Source organism: Vigna unguiculata, chromosome 3 (assembly GCF_037176805.1).
Source record: "Vigna unguiculata cultivar grain cowpea cultivar isolate G323 ecotype 2 chromosome 3, ASM3717680v1, whole genome shotgun sequence".
Lineage (NCBI taxonomy): Eukaryota > Viridiplantae > Streptophyta > Magnoliopsida > Fabales > Fabaceae > Vigna > Vigna unguiculata.
Window position 1 is genome coordinate 68,896,933 of NC_140794.1, and position 17,386 is coordinate 68,914,318.

Sequence of the window (17,386 nt, forward strand, 5' to 3'; positions counted from 1 at the left end):
GTTATGAGATTTTTTTTTTTGGTTTTGTTTTATTCACAAAAAATTATATAGCCACTGAAGTTGAAGACTAAATCTTTAATTTTCAGTTCATGACTCAATACCTTAACTACACAACCCAATATTTATCGTGAGTAGTCCAACGTCCTAAATTTCACTTTAACTTATTTAAAAGAATCTCACCCACCCACACGTTTTCATATGGATTATTTTACTATTAAAGATAAATTGGATTACACAGATACCTATTTTTGTTCTTGTTCTAGTATCGAAATGTCTTTTATTATGAGAATTCTAATAGAACAAATTGAGACGTATTATCAGAATTTTCTATTCGTATTCATTAAGTAATATTTTGTAATAACAAAATTTAACGGTTTTATCTCAAATAAATACTTAAACTTGTTTAATTTATCTTCAAACATAAAATACTCCATTCTTCTTAAACAATAACCAGAGTAAACAAAGACGCGATACGTACTTTTTAATATGCATAATATTATATTAGTAGTTGATGATATTGTAATGTTATTAAGTTAATAAATAAAATAAATTTATATTTATAAAGAATGAAGTGAAATGTACGAAGAAAAAATGAAAAAATAACTATTGATAAATAGGAAAAAAAAATAATTTTATAAAAATTTATAAAAATAAATATTAATTTCTAAAAATTTAACAAATAATTACATGATAAAAAATAAAATTGAAATTATGAAAAGTGATAAAATTATCTTTATATATATAGTTATAAGTAATTCAATTCTATTCAATAATCTAGATAAAAAAACACGTCTACCGGTATATTTTTAAATTTGTATCCTCGTTATCATTATGTAGATTTTTTTCATGTAGGTATTTTGTCAAAGAATTAATCATCTTAAACCCTCATTTTCCAATTTGTTGAAAAGTTGGGTACCCTCATAACCTTGTAATAGTTTGTCTTGGACATGCTCCCTCAAACAATCATTTTAGTCTCTGTGCAATAATTTGGAATTGTAATTGTTATATAATTAATATAAATAATCCGTAGCTAATTATCAAATAATTAACTAAAATATATGTTGTGTATAATTTTTTAAATATGAATAGAGTTACTAGCACACTCTGTAATTTTCTTTGTACAACACCTATAAACATCTTCTAATTAAAAATATTTTGCAACAAAAAAAAGTGACATTTTAAACAAAATAAGCACACACTAAATTTATATTAAGTAAAATATATTAACAACTTCCAATTTCTTTTTTTAAATTTTTCTGACATTCTAGATTTTTACAAATGTTACAGAAATATTGCATGTCTTAACAGATTATATCACCACACTATATTATACACACGTTCTCTTAAATTTACTCAATATGATATTACCAATTGAAAAATAGTCGGATTTTGAACATAAACATGAGCTATTTTTTTATACAGCCACGAATATGTTTAGAAATTTTGATGGTTACAGCTTATTTTGAGAGTAAATTGAATTTCAAGAATTGTAAAAGTATGCTTGTCTAGAAATATGTTGGGTAGCAGAAATATACTAATAAATCACAATTAAAATAAAAATTAAAAATAAAATAAAAAAACTTAACAGACAATAAATAATAATGTAAATTTTAAGAATAAAAATACAGTAATACCTTTCCTTAAAAATAAATATCTAAAAAAAATAATCTTCTCAAAGAAAATTACTGTAATACTGTTATAAGATAAAAAAAATAAACTGGCTTGTTCTCAAAGAAAACAGGAACCTCTTATTTTTATTTATTTATTTATTTTTCTGTGCGATGTTGATGTTGATGCAGCTTACGCAAGCACCAATAATGGCAGGTGTTTTCAAACAAAATAGTAATAACTTTACTCTAAGGAGAGGCCCACCGCAAAAAGAAAGGTGACGTGTCCTCGCCCACACAGTCCGAGATAGAAGATAAGGACACACCCACAACAATGTTTAACCAAACCAATTCATAGTTCATTCTCTTCCAAACTCACACTCACCTTTTTCTTCTTCTTCTTCCATGGCTTCTCTTCTTCCCATCATCATCTCCTTCCTCTTCCTCTTCTCACTCTCCAACGCTCACTCCCCAGTTTCCTTCACAATCCCTGTCACAAAAGACGCTGCTACCCTTCAATACCTAACCACCCTCTCCTACGGCACTCCCCTTGTTCCAACCAAACTGGTCCTTGATTTGGGAGGTTCTTTCCTCTGGCTCCACTGTGCCTCCCGAAACATCCCTTCGTCTTCTTCCCTCACCACCCCTCACCGCTCCCTCCAATGCTTCACAGCCAAAACCCACAAATCGGCCAACTCCTTTCTCTCCGGCTCCGTCGACCAGCACCTCTACCAACCTTGCCAAGTCTTTCCGGAGAACAGCATCACCGGAACCATCGCCACCGAGGGAGAACTGGTGGAGGACCTCATGGCCCTTCAATCTGCGGAATCCAAAACCATCCACGAGCACCAGAGTCGCTTCACGTGTTCCCCTAACTCCCTCTTGCATGGCCTCGCCAAGGGTGCCAGAGGCATGGTTGGCCTCGCCAGGTCCCGCAGTTCGCTTCCCTCCCAGGTTTTCGACAACTTCAGCACGCAGCGAAAACTCACTCTCTGCCTCTCCTCCTCCAAAGGGGTTCTTCTGCTGGGGAACGTCGCTTACGAATCCGAGATTCTCAGGTCTCTAACCTTCACGCCCCTCGTCACCAGTTTCCCCTCCCTCGAATACTTCATCAACGTCAGCTCCGTCAAAATCAACGGGAAAAGGTTGGCCTTGGACGCCTCGGAGTTCAACGAGCAAGAGGGTGGTGGAGGAGGGGCTTTGACTCTTATAAGCTCAATTGTGCCCTACACCACCATGCAGAGTTCCATCTACAACTCTTTCAAGGAAGCGTTTTTGGACGCTGCCCTGTCCATGAACATGACCAGAGTGGCCTCTGTGGCACCCTTTGAGCTCTGTTTCAGTTCCCCGCAAGTGGGGTCCTCTGTGCCGCTCATTGAACTGGTTCTGCAGAGTGAGATGGTGAAGTGGAGCGTGCATGGGAGGAACTCCATGGTGAGAGTGAGCGATGAGGTGGCGTGTTTAGGGTTCTTTGATGGAGGTGTGAACCCGAGAAATTCCATTGTGATCGGAGGGTATCAATTGGAAGATGTTATAGTGCAGTTTGACTTGGCCACTTCCATGGTGGGATTTAGTTCTTCACTTCTCACCAAAAATACCAAGTGTTCCGATTTTAAGTTCGGTAGGTCCATTCCTGCAGACTCCATCTGAAGATTGAATGGAGTTCTACTTCTAGCTCTAGTAGTACTAAGGACTAAGTCCTTCTGTTTGATTTATGTTTCTGCACCGAAGCTTCTAAATTACCAAGTTTTCTTGTTCAATTAAGTTTCTGAAGCTTCTCAATTTTGTAAGAACTTGATTTTTGGGTAGTTTTTCTTTTTTTTTTTCTTCTTTGTTTATCCTGCACTATTGGTTGTATTATTTAACGATGGTGGTGAGAGATATTATGATCTTATGATTTGATGGCACTTTTGCGCCCACTGTAATTTTGACATTGGAATGGGAATTTTGGTTATTATCGTGTGCTTAAAGAATTTTGCTAAATTGCAAAATGGGGGAAAATATCGTGATTGGATTCGTATTCTGCTCCTTTGATAAAAAGGGCATCTATGATTGTGGAATTTGGACACTTCCGAAAGGATATCATGAATCCATTGTGTCCAAAAGCATGGTTCACATAAATTCTTTTCTTTTCTTCTTTGTTACAAAAGCATGAAGTTACACGATTGGCTGAGAAACAAGTTGCAACAATGATGACGCATTGGGCCTGTGAAGTGGAAGAAATTATTAATATCATGAATGCTGCCACATTTCAGATAATGGTTATTTATCACCTTCCATCCTCCACACTTAATTCTCTCTGCTGTCACACTTCTGCAGAATCTGGATCATTATTGTTACACTGTTAGTTCTCTTCTGGTCGAGGAACTAGTTTCTGCAGAGTTTAATTTCAGTTGATGAAAATGAAGTGGGACTTTTACTTAATAAAACAAAACTAAATCATTTTATACATTCTTTATTTATAAAATACATTAAAAGAGTTCTTATTCAAGTCGTGCAATTAACATCCTAAAACTTCATATATATATATATCAATAATGTAAATAGCGTAATTCCAAGGACGTTATGTATTTGGAGTATAACATTTTAAATAATTGTTATGTGGAAACTTTAATTATATCCATACCCATAACAAATTAATATTTTTAAAATTTTAGGTCATATTATAATTAAAATTTGTCACAAGTAAACCTTTTGTAAATTAAAAGGTTATATCTTTTTCTTTACAATATATAATTTACATTGATATAAAGTTATTTTAAATTGAATAGATAAACCGTTAAAGAAAGTAAAATATAAAGTTATTTTAAATATTTTATTAAATGCCATGCCATAATACATGTTAATTCTTTTGGGTGTTATTTTCAGGAAGCGGAATAAAATTTCACTGATTTTATAATAAGTTTAGTACAGTGGTAATTTATAACTTCTTTTATTTCTATTATTTCCGAGTTATAAATACGTCTCTTAAGTTATTAAACTTTCAACATAACAAAAAAGCAGTTTTTGTGATTGTTTTTAGGTTTTCTTCTGCTCAAAAAGAGAACCTTTAACTTCAAAGAGTAAACAAAGTTAACGTAACAGTAAAAAACACGGGCCTTAATTAAGGAAACAGACAAAAACCATGAGCCTTTGTTACTACTGTACACAAGATGTACAGTACGAGGTAAAAGACAGAAAATGAGTGGTAATTCCTCTGCTTTTAACGGTGTAATACAAGATTCAAACATGGGAACACTTTGTGTTTCGAAGCAAAAGAGAGGAGCTAAAGCTTAATCTTGAGGAAGCCTCATCAAACACCAAAAGATTGTCCTCTAACTGATGCCCCCCAATAACAATAGATGTTTCAACAGAAGACATTTTTGGTTTCATCCCTCCATCCACAAATGCAAGACACGCAACATTTTTGCCTGCCATCACCATGGAATTGGCTCCATGAATACTCCATTGCACTCCCCCAGCTAGCACCAGGTCAATGACTGGCACAACCAGACCAGTGACAGAATTCTCAATGGTGCTTGAATCGAAGCACGCATCAAACGGCGCCACTGATGCCACTCTCTTCATTCTTCTTCCTGCAGCCTTGTTCACAAAATCTTGCACAAAAGGTTTGTAGAGAGAACTATGCAACTCAGTCCATGGAGTCACAGAGCTGATTTTGGTACCCCCATTTCCCTTCTTGTCAATGGACGGCAGAGAAGGGTTTAAGTTGACAACATGGCCGTCGATCTTTATTGATCTCACATCAATGAAGTATTCGATAGAGGGAGCACCGTATATAGACACTGCAGTAGTGGCAACGGGGTTCACAACAAGTGCGGTGGTTTGGAGAAACTTGGATTCAACTTGAGAATGGCCACCAGCAGCAGCTCCAATGAAGATCTTACCATAACCTTTCAAGTTATTTGAAGAAGGGAAGCAGAGAGAGAAGATGGGAAGAAGCTTATTAGCCAAAACAAGTTGTGATGGAAATGAAAGTTTTGACCTTGAAAAGCCTACGATCCCTCTGGTTCTTTTGGGTAAACCTTGCAAAGCACGGTCAGAGATGTCAACATCCAGATCAACGCAGCCAGCAAGAAAGCCAGGTACGTATGTGGGAGGCAAGGATATGAGGTCCTCGACCATTGAATTGCTGGTTGTGAATTCAGCTAATGGGTTACTCATTGTAATATCACAATCGTTGATTGCACAACCTGGTTTATAAGGGCCAATGCAGCCAGTGGCACTGCATGAAGCGTTTTTGGGGCATTTCTTTGACTTACAAACAACTTTGTGCTTGGAGGAAGAGTTGTAGCGTTTTGTGCTGCAGTCGTGCCAGAGGTTCTCTCCGCCAAGATCAATGGCTAGATCCGTGTTCTGTTGGGGAGTTCCTAGGCCAATTGTGGTGTAGAACATATTGGTTTCTGGGTCTTTCTTGATTGGCAAGATGAGGGGTTTTGGTTTGGATGTCGATTCAAGTGGTAATGATCGACAGGAAATTGAGAAAAGGGTTATCGAGAGGATGATGAAATGGGTGGCTGCAGGAGAAGAAGATGAAGCCATTGTGAGCATTAGCTAAAGGGATTGCTCTGTGATGTTCAAAATGTGGACTTGGTTTTAATAGCATTGCACTTGCAATGTGTAGGTAATAATCTTAATGACCATATTTATGACTCTGAGACCGTACCTTTTTTGTCAAAAAGGGTGGCCTTGTTTGGCTAAGTTCATCAAGATGATAATAAGCTTCGAAAGAATTCAATGTCATGATTTGGACGACAGGACGTACCCTGCCATGTCTCATCAAATATAAATGGTCCCTCCCATTGCCTATGGCTGACATGCTACAAAGGGTGTTTCTTCCCGCGCCCTATCAAGTTTTCGAGTATTTTCGTTTGAAATGAACTTCTTCTACAATAGCGGGAGCATCCACTGTTGGGAGCTATGATGATTTCGTTAAAAACCTCTACAATAGAGCAGAGCCCATATAGATCGTCCATAACGTCAGTAGAAAACAAATATGCAAGATTGAGCTAAAAAAATTCAATTTGTAGAGTCAAGTTAGAGGTGATCAAAACATGAAGCTAAGCTAGAAATACCTTGTGTTAAGCCGAGTAAGAAATGCTCTAGTTGTGAAATAGAGTTAAAAATGCTTAACGTGTGGAGATTAGCTCTAAAAATTAAGACCTACTGAACTAATGCAAAACAATGTAGTCACTTTGTAGTCATGGCAATGAAGAACTTGAGAGAAAACGTTCTACTCTAAGAAAAGCCGTAAAATGCAGAATGTAAAAGTGTCTAAATCTGTAGTGTCACATTTCTAATACCTCTATTACAGTCCTTACATAGCTAACTACTTAAATACCTCATCAACTACCTAAAATACTGCCAAGAACAAGTTAGCTTCCCCTGCAATCAGTCCTCACAGTGTACTTCTGCTTCAGTTTTTTCAGGTAACAAGTCAGCCAACTTCTCAAATTTGCCTCTTAGAGTTCTTTGACCACTTGTCCAGGTAAGCTTGAAAGCTAAGCAGACAAAAGATACATTACTTATTTTCTTGTAACTTTACACACTGCAGAAAAAAGACGATAATCCGCAGTGTTTTATTTTATTGTCAAAACACAGCATGTTCTTAGCATACCAAGATTTCTCACTTAAGATGTTTGGCAAACCAGTTCAGCAAGTCCTGATGGGCTTCCTCTGCAGCCTAAACAGCTATTTCATCTTCGTTTTTGTACCTCAGTCCAACCATGAGAGACTTTATGAAATATTTTAACAAAAGAATCAACCTGCAACAGATAAACATTCAATCATTACTAACACATCCCACTTTCTATTTTGAGTGCAAGAACGTTAAACAAGCTCAATATAAAGCACACAACTTTCTCCTCAACTTGAAAACTATGTCCATTAACCTAAACATGAATGAATGGGTCAAGTGTACGTCTCTAAGAAAGAAAACACAAACAAGTTACAAATAGAATGCTAAAATGAAATTTGGATAGATGAATCAATTCCAACTTGTCTGCACCCATCCAAAGCCAAAAAAAAGGAGGAAGAATGAAGATTTCATCTTGTAATTGTAGAGGAAAATAAACATAGTGACATAAAATAATATTACTGGAAAAAACATTAAGGTAATATAAAATGATGGTAGATAACCACAAAAAGAATGAAGAGACAACCCCGGGTTTAGCAGATAGGACTTGTTCAAACTTTTTCACAAGCTCTGGAGGAGACATTTTGTCAGTCTCAGCTCCTAGTACAGCAGTTGGAATATCAACACCTGAAGTAAGACCGACAATAGCAGTTAGAATATGAAAGTCTCAGTCACAGCTTCAAGAAATCTGCTAATCAATGCTCCTTCTTCACTCACTATTTTGAATGATCCAGAAATAACAACTGAATTAGTTGGTATGTACCATGGCTGTTTTAGGTTTTCATCACCTTTCAGACAAAAATAATCATCATAAGCAAGGTGTGGCTATATATATATATATATATATATATATATATATATATATATATATATATATATATATTATTTATTTTTTTTCATTTTTTCCGGTCAATAAAATATGAAATCGCAAATAATATTATATGCTATATAAATATTAATAAATTTCAATTGAGGGGGATCCCGAGGGTCTTCCTTTGTCCCTGCCGCGGAGTCTAGAGACTGGGTCGCTAGTTAATCATTCAGCAAATTTGGTCAATATGAGAATTTTCATCTTAGTTTTTCTTCTTTGACAGTATCCTAACCCATTAAGCAATTAAAAAGGATTTATAACCTCAAGAATCTAAGTACAAACTTTTTTACTATGTGTAGATGAGTTAAAACAAAATGAGGAGGAAGGAAATAAGAAATTTAAATCTGAATTGGGGAGACATATTTAACTTTATTTGCTTCTTTTAGTCAATGACATTTCTCACATATTTGTCTCCATTAAACAAGAGAAATTTTCAAATTTGAAAAGGTTTCTTTCCTCCCGAGTTCTGTTTCTCCTCATCTAAACAAAGGATAATGACCTATTTAAAAAATCTAAATAATCCAGGGACAAACAAATTAATTAACTAATAAAATATTCATCAATCCATTTCTATGCCACAATTAAATGTTAAATGTAATGATTATGATAAGTTCATAATAGTATATGCCAATATAATTTAACGAAAAAGAAAGCTAGCTAACTACTCCTTGAACAGTTGATGAACAGTTTCACTAATCAAAAACATATTATTTGTAACTTTGATCACATCATCAATATATAAAATGCACTACAAGTCAATGTGAAGACAAATGTGATTCTGGAAGTGATGCAAGACCCCATTCACACAAACATGCTTAGATTGGAGGTATGATAAGATCCTGCAACATCATTTTGATTGTCATTCTTCCATATAAATTGCAAGGTGCAGAGTAATCTTCCATGAACAAATATGAAAATTAAGAAATAATCTAAATATTGAAATCCATACCCTTGAAGTCATCCACAGAGACAAATGATGGCTGTAAAAGCACAGCAGCTTGGATTAGTCTGGATTTTGCAAGTTCAACCACGACTTTAGCTGTGGGATTAAAGAAAAGGGTACATTCTGAGTTTCATAACTAACTTGATCATGTTTGAAACTTCAAATCAAACCAATAATAAATATGCTTAAGAGGAGCTGAAAGTGTTTTATAGTATATAGTATATTAGTATACAAACAAAAGGAAGGGGATAAACAAGCACTGCAAATAAAGTGTTTTATAGTATATAGTATATTAGTATCCATCCGTGTTGTATTAGGGAGTTCCTAGGCCAATTGTGGTGTAGGACATATTGGTTGCTGGGTCTTTCTTAATTGGCAAGATGAGGGGCTTTGGCTATGGCTGACACGCTATAAAGGGTGTTTCTTCCAGCGCCCTATCAATCCTTTGAGTATTTTCGGTTATTTCGAAATGAACTTCTTTTAAATGTAAAAGATACATTCCAAGATGAATGAATACATTTGCGGGGTGTAGAAAGTTTAGCCTGCTATAAAAGAGTACACAGCACTATCTCATTACTAACCCAGTTAAAGAAGTGGCCTTCGGGGATAGGCCATGACGATCCGAACCATGTTCGGCATTCTAAACGTTGATCTTTTCTTTGTAAACCATATTGTACAAAGAAACCGTTGGCTTTAGTCCTGAATTTATCATCTTTTCTAAGAGAAGCTCTGCTTCCTTCCATTTTCCATCATTGCAAAGAAGCCCTATGGTTGAACAAAAACTGGCCACATTAGGGACCATTCCATTGTCAACCATTTCATTGAGTAGCCTAAAAGCCCTGTAAGAGCTTCCTTCTTTGCAGTAACCATGAATCATCGTATTATATATAACATTATTTGGTTCGAAATGCAGCTCCCCCAACGATTTGAATAGTTTTGAGGCTTCTTTCATGTTACCAGTTATACATAACCCATGTATTAGGACACTATATGTGTGTACGTCTGAAACCAAACCAGACTTCTCCATTAAAGCATGCAATTCGCGTGCTTTTTCCATATAATTTAGTCTTGCAAAAGCATCAATCAGAATCGTATATGTCACTTTGGAAGGAGCAACACCTCTCTCTTCCATTTCCTTGACCAAGCTAAGAGCTCCTGCTAAATTCTCAACCTTACAATACCCTGCAATCAGAGTATTATAGGTTACTAAAGTTGGTGAAAGTCCATTAGACTTCAATTGACTGAATAATCTAACAGCAGTGTCTATTTTTCCAACACCACAAAACCCATTGATCAGTATATTGTATGTAACAATGTTTGGACTAAGTCCAACTTTGCCGAATCGATGAACCAACTTTATTGCTTCCCCAAGCTTCTTCCCTCGACACAGCCCACCTATTAAAATGTTATATGTCATAACCCCACATGTAACACCTCTCTCACGCATTTCACCAAACACCTTAAAAGCTTTATCCACCATCCCACCATTACAATATTCTCTAATCACACAGTTGTAGGAATAAACATTTGGCACAATTCCACTATGCTTCATATTCTCATACATTTGAAACCCTTCCCTTTGAAGTCCTTGCTTGAAAAACCCGTTCATTAAGACACTATAAGTATGTTGATTAGCAACTACACCCAACCTATCCATCTTGCAAAACAACTTCTTCGCCAGCATAACATCTCCATTCTTGCAGCACCCATCAATCAACGTCGTGTATATAACAACATTAGGAGACAAACCAAACTCCTCCAACATGGTCACAAGCCGAAACCCTTTCATCAAGTCACCAACTTCACAACAACCCTTGATCATAATCCCAAAACTGTAGACATCCATAACAACTTTAATCTTCAATTGGTTAAAAACCCACCAAGCTTTATCGAAAAAGTTTGACCTAATGAGTGAGCACAAAAGATTGTTGAAGGTGTTTGATGTAGGAAGATGACCCTTGTGAATCATCTGGTGTAGAAAAGTGAGGGCCTGGTGAGGGGAGTGAGAATGAACATAAGCATTGACGATGGCTTCATAGAGAGGAGCATAAGTTGAAGAAGAGGTGAAAAGGGCTTGTGTTAGTTGAGGTATCAAGGACGAGGGAGAGAATGTATACAAGGGGATTCGACCAGAGATAAGACGCAAGATAAGAGATTGAGCTTGGGGTAGCATGTCATGGGATAGGAGATGGTTCAAGATGAAAGAGATAGAGTGAGGAGTGTGATGAAGGCCCTCGTAGGTCCAGGAATTGAACAACAAAAGTGCTTTTGGTGGAGGCACTTTCACCATTTTTTGGATGAGTATCAGAGTTTTTTCATGAGACTGAGACATGTTTCTCTAACCCTTCCTACATCTCAAAACATCAGTTTTTTGAATCTGCAAGTGTGGGCGTAAGGTTCACTATCAGTTTTTCGCACTATATACTAATATTAATATTACCTTAACGCTATTTTTTTTTTCCTAAAAAACTAACAAAAATTAATACAATGAAAATGTTTCCATGGTTTATAATTCAAAATTTGTTCTGAAAAATTCATTCCAAAATATATTTAATGTATTTTAGAAAGTTTGTTTTATAAATTCTATTTTAGAAATCTTGTTCCAAAATGAAGTTCCGAAAATCTAGTTTGGAAACCATGTCGAAAAGTTATGGAAAACCTGTTCCAAACAAATTTCAGAATAGATAATCTAGACATACCTTTACGAAAGATAAACAAGTCATTGTAAAAATGATGGGCGTGCAGTTACAAATTTTGGGGTGCAAGAAAAAGTCCATTTCATTTTTTTCTTAAAACAAAATGGGCATTATTGGGCCATGATGAACATGTTTCCCAAACCCAAATTGTTCAATGCACTCATATATTACTCCCATTTTTGGAATTGCTTTTTATGCGGTGAAATGAGCAATTCAGGTATTTAATTATGTGGAAATGTTTTTTTTTTCCTTTACTTGTAAGAGATTTATTTCTTCAATTCTAAATGAACTTTTTTATTTTCACATTCTTTAATCATCAATTTTCTGGGTAGGATGATTAATCATTTCCAATGCTAGTACATGATATATTTACAAGTATACTTTATATGCTTTAAATCGGGGTCGGGTATAACTTTCGATCCAAATTCTATAAATACGTGAGAAACTTTTTAGAGATATTTTTCAGTTTTCTGTTACGAATATGTAAGATTTTATATTATAAATTTTCTGTTATCATTTTTTATTATGCTATTATTTCTTTTATTTGTATTTTTTATTTATATGCAAACTTGTTCCATTTATATAATTCCAATAAAGTATTTTTTTTAAGATAAATACTTTATTGAAAGTAAGACAACAAGTTCATTTAAATAAGTGAAACATGTTTCCATAAAAAAAATATAAGAAACAACAAAAAATAATGAAATAAGAGAAAATTATAATACAAAGCCTAACATAAACTTGTATGGAAAAATTAAAATATTTCAAAAATATCTCTATCACCCCTTTCAAAGTGAGTATAGAGATTATGAAAGTTCAACGTAAAAGTAGAACATGTTTGAAAAGTAGCAGGATAGAGAATCTTAATAAACCAAGATTTTTGAGAATTTGAAAACTCTTGAGAAATTTGAAAACCTTGATAAATTTGAAAAAACCTTGAAATTTTTGAAAAATTTGAGAACTTTAAGACATTTGAATTTTTTTTTAAACCGGTCATAAGTGAAACGATAAAGAAAAAGTAATAACGAAAGGACTGAAAATTGTTTTTCATATGATACTATAAGTGTTTGACAATAAAACACAAAGAACAAATTCATTTACATAAATGAAACATGTTTATATATAAAAAGAAAATACAAACAAGAAAAAATAATATTATAATAAAAAATCGTAACAATAAATTATAATATAAAATCATAATAAAAAAGTGAGATATCTTTAACAAAAACCTACATGTTTATACAATTCATGTTGAATTAAAATTTGAAACTCATAAGGAAGCAACCATCGACTTCAAATACAAATTCTTAAATCCCACATAACCCAATTTAACCCAAATATTTTTATTTTTCAAAAATTTTAATTATATTTATTTTAAAATAATCACAATTTGCAATTACACCTCGTAATTTGTTTCCTTCATCTTGTGATATAGTGGATCATGTGATTAAAAAAAAAATGTTTGACTATAGGGTAAATATTCCATGATAGCAATACATGATGAATCTTGATCTTCGAAGATTTGCGATAATTGAAAAGTTACCAGTCAAACTCCACTCTACAACCTTGTGGAGAGAAATCAAATAATTCAAAATTTGATGTGGCATGGACCCTTCAAATAATCCAAACCCATGGCTCAAGTTATGTTTTCCTCTCGAGTTTACGATTCCCTTCTTCATTTACGTTTTCTTTTCTTTAACACCTCTTTCGCTACGCTTCGTATCCTTACTGGCCCATATTCATGTATATCCCACGCATCACACTCAGCATCATTTCAAAGCAACGCAAAAAATTGTCTACATTACGATTATTAGAGTTGTCAAAATGGTTAGAACCCACGAGCTAATCCGACTCACTACGAATTTGAATTAGGTTTGGTTAAAATTTTTTTACAAATTTTAATAAAAATCGATTTTTGACTCTGCTCATTTAAAACCCGACCCATCAATCCACAATTAAAAGGATCACATAAGTGTTTTTATTAAGTTGAGTTTTACATTTAGATCATTCTAGGTTGTTTTTTTAGCCAACACATAAATAATTTGTATTTTTTTTATTTTAGTTTGTATTTGGATTGTATTAAAGTTTATTTAGATTTTAATTAGAGTTATAATTTAGTTTTGACTGAAAAAAATAAAAAAAAAATTGTATTTTTTTTAATTAAGTGAACTCGTGAGTCAACCCGTTTAACCCATCAACCCATGGTGGGCCAGACCGGGTTCGAATTTTTTGACTCGCTAAAAGTGAGTCAAGTTACGTTGACTCACTAAATGATCAAACCGTGGTGGGTCAAACCCGATCAGACCAGGTTTAAGGACAAACCAGGTTTAAGATTACCCGTTTTGACAGCTCTAACAATTATGAACACTTCCAAGACAAATGAAGAAGATTAGCAAGTGAAGAATATGTTTCTGACTGAAAAATAAAAATAAAAATCAAACATTGTTGCTATGCGTGGGAAAAGAAGGCCAAATTGTAGAAATTAATTTTAAATATGTTATAATTTTTTAAGTTTATAAGGTTGATAAAGACATCAATAAGTAATATGCGTTCTAGGGTTTGTTTCTGATAAATTAGTATGACATTTTTTAAAGTTTGGCAATAGACATTCCTATAAGCTGTTTAAACAAGTATTAAATTAGGTTTCACTAATTTTAAACCAATTTGCATGATTCTTTACTATTTTGTTATTTTATTCTGATTTAAGAAACAAATAGTCCAAACATTTAACTTGATTTCTCAGTTAAACATCAAGTTTGGTCTAACTTTTTCATGAAGATCTCACCAATTTGAAGCTGACTTCCAATAAATGAACATGTTTATGGGTCAATAGAATACAAAAAGAGGGGTGGAGTTTCTTTCGTGGGTGACTCAAAAGTGTAGTGGAATCTCCAAGTTATTACCAAATCACAAGGCTATTCTATTTGGAGTACAAAGCAAACCAATTTACCAAATCTTAAACTCTAAACCAATGCACAATAATATGATTAATTATTTAAGAATTAAATATGTTTTTGATCCCTTAATTTTCAGTGAATTTTAGAATTAGTCTATTTCGTAAGTTTGAACCAATTTAGTCATTCATCTTTCGAAATACATGGATTTAGTCTTTTTAATTAAATTTTGTTAAGTTTATTTGACATTTCAGACACGTTATACAGTAATATTTGACTTAACATTAGAACTAAAATGTGTCAAGCAGTATAAATAACTCAAATACAATCATGAAATATATACGAAACATAAAATAAACATAACAAAATTTGATTAAAATGACTAAATTCACGTATTTCGAAAGATGAATAACTAAATTGATCTAAAATTTCGAAATGGACTAATTCCAAAATTCACTTAAAGTTAAGGGACAAAAATATAATTAACTCATTATTTAACTACACAACTTTTCCTCTTAGTTGAGCTTTCTGTCATAAAGGGTCACCCATATATGCATAACTTAATGATGCTTAAACCCCATTAAAACCTGTCGTGAAAAACTAAGAGTCTTACTTATTTATTTGTCTTTTTTTATTTCTCAATTTCGTGGGAGCATATATCAGCACATAAGTAATTTTAAAAAGAGTAAATGTAAAGTCAAGATATATGAATAATTTTATAGAAAATAAAAAAGATAAATAGTTCCTATCGGGGTTGGTAAGAGTACGACGGCAACTTAGGTAAGTGACATTTGACGTTGTCTTCATAATTTTATAGTTTCTTGCACCATATACAGTTCGACAATTTTGACTACGTTGATTACAATTTAATTTTCAATCGCTTTACGCAAAACTTAATTTAATCCTTAACTATAAAACTTTGTTAAGGGTACTCTTTGCTTATCTTTCGTTAGAAATAAACAATTATAATTTTCCATCTGTAGATATTTTTAATGTGAAAATGAAAGAATATTGCCTTCCATAATAAATATACTATCTAAAAGTCGATGTTTACTTGTGCATCGAGAAGGAAATATAAGAAAAAAAAGTGGGAAAATAGAAATAATGAAGAGTGATAGAAACCAACGACATGCCAGAGATTTTCTTCCATACAACTTGGAAGGACGGCAAAAAATCCATTTAATGTGTCATTTTTTTTTTCTTTATACCTTTTAAATGTCTCTTAAAGATGAAATTGTGATAAAACTCCACACTCTAAAATAGATAATGTCTCATTTTTTTTTCTATTAGTAAATATTATGACTTTCTTCGTAGTGATGCAATTTATCCATTTAATCTACCAGAACCACATTTCACTTAGGAAGTAAATAAATAACTTTTGATATTGTATCATCAAATGGATATATCTTTTATTGGGTTGTATTCCTATGACCTAATAATGTGTAGAAAGATAAAATAAAAATGATGGTTGATACTAAAATTCGTTGTTCACACGATATCTCCTCTCATGTCATTTTATAAAAATTTAAAGTATTTGTTGTGTCGACATCAATGTACGTGGATGTAGTTTTCATATATATAATATTGTATTATATTTTTTTTTTTCTGTGATGTAAGCATGTTGATATTCAAACCAATGTTGAAGTGGAGGTCTATTGTACATCATGGGACATTTGAAGAAGAACGCAGAACCTTTGCTTCTGTGTGGTCGTGAATTAAATGTTCCATAATTTAAATAGGCACTGAATATCTAGATTAGCCTGACCCATAATTTGAAATGCCTGTTGTAAATTTTTTTATTTATTCTGAAAACATATACATAATGAATTATTGGATTTCTCGAGCTATGTATTTATGTGTATAAACATAATTATTCTACTCAATAAATAACTATTATTATTGTTATATTTTAGTTTTTAAATTTTTGTTTATTAATTTATTTTAAAATTAGTAAAAGTATTAAAATCTCCGAAGCTTTTAAAAGGTTTTCCATGTCTAGTAGTGCAGTGATCTCCATCTTTGTTTTGTGTGGGTTTCTGGTTAACATTGCCAAAACAAGCGAAAGTCGTGAAATAAAAAATAAAAGTAAATTGTAGATGAAAAAAAAAAGTGAAAAAGCAAGTTTCCAAAACAAGTGAAAATTATAAAATATAACAATAGTTTTCCTATTAGAATACTTATTATGTCTAGGAATGTTTATGTCTAGTTAAAAATGTTTATTATCAATTTTATTTTATTGTTATGGAATTTACATATTTTAGCAAATAATTGGGACAGTTATTTTGAAATGAGTGGCACGTGAAGACGTCCCGGCGGTGGAAATTATGTATGTTCGTCATTTTGAAAGGAAGGGCTATAAATGAATACACGTGGCTACGAATGATAGCATTTGAAGGTGAGTGTTAGAAGAAGTAGTGTGTGTGGGTAATAATGAAAAGCAGAGTAACCTTTGGTCATTGTCACTAATTCATTCCACCTTTATTTGTTTGGTCATTTCTAGTTGAATCGAGCCCACACCAACCACCACAATGTGTTTCCTCACATTATCTTCTCTCTATTATTCGTATGCTTTATGGACACCACTCTATTATTCATATGTAGTATTACATTACATTACATGTGTTAAATCATTACCCTATTTTTGTTGTCAATATACATATGTTTAGATTTTGGGATGTGTTAAAGTATTTTTTTTATTTTTCGATTCAAAATTAAATTTTGTCTTTATTCAAAATTTTGA

The 17,386-nt window shown here is 33.2% G+C and overlaps 2 protein-coding genes and 1 pseudogene across 10 annotated transcripts; 1 reads left to right on the forward strand and 2 right to left on the reverse strand.

The window, feature by feature from the left end:
* Positions 1-1,942: 1,942 nt before the first annotated feature.
* On the forward strand, positions 1,943-3,514 carry LOC114179171 (putative aspartic proteinase GIP2 pseudogene; annotated as a pseudogene). Its single transcript, XR_014993361.1, has one exon. The product of XR_014993361.1 is annotated as a putative aspartic proteinase GIP2 pseudogene (transcript).
* Positions 3,515-4,710: 1,196 nt separating this feature from the next.
* On the reverse strand, positions 4,711-6,572 carry LOC146888034 (putative aspartic proteinase GIP2). The gene has a single exon (XM_085671576.1). It carries the CDS (start codon positions 6,156-6,158, stop codon positions 4,830-4,832), a length of 1,329 nt encoding a protein of 442 aa, XP_085527702.1. The 5' UTR covers positions 6,159-6,572; the 3' UTR covers positions 4,711-4,829.
* Positions 6,573-6,817: 245 nt separating this feature from the next.
* On the reverse strand, positions 6,818-11,438 carry LOC114176262 (Pentatricopeptide repeat (PPR-like) superfamily protein). Of its 8 annotated transcripts, none has more exons than XM_085671575.1 (5): positions 9,638-11,438; positions 9,063-9,093; positions 7,769-7,869; positions 7,225-7,372; positions 6,818-7,108 (listed from the first exon to the last, which is right to left on the reverse strand). In XM_085671575.1, the coding sequence occupies exon 1, from the start codon at positions 11,386-11,388 to the stop codon at positions 9,697-9,699; it is 1,692 nt and encodes a 563-aa protein (XP_085527701.1). In that variant the 5' UTR covers positions 11,389-11,438; the 3' UTR covers positions 6,818-7,108; positions 7,225-7,372; positions 7,769-7,869; positions 9,063-9,093; positions 9,638-9,696. The 8 variants fall into 8 exon arrangements, with proteins under 8 accessions (XP_085527701.1, XP_085527700.1, XP_027917041.2 ...); XM_085671574.1 differs by having other exon boundaries at positions 7,769-8,952; XM_028061240.2 differs by having other exon boundaries at positions 9,063-9,152.
* Positions 11,439-17,386: the final 5,948 nt, after the last annotated feature.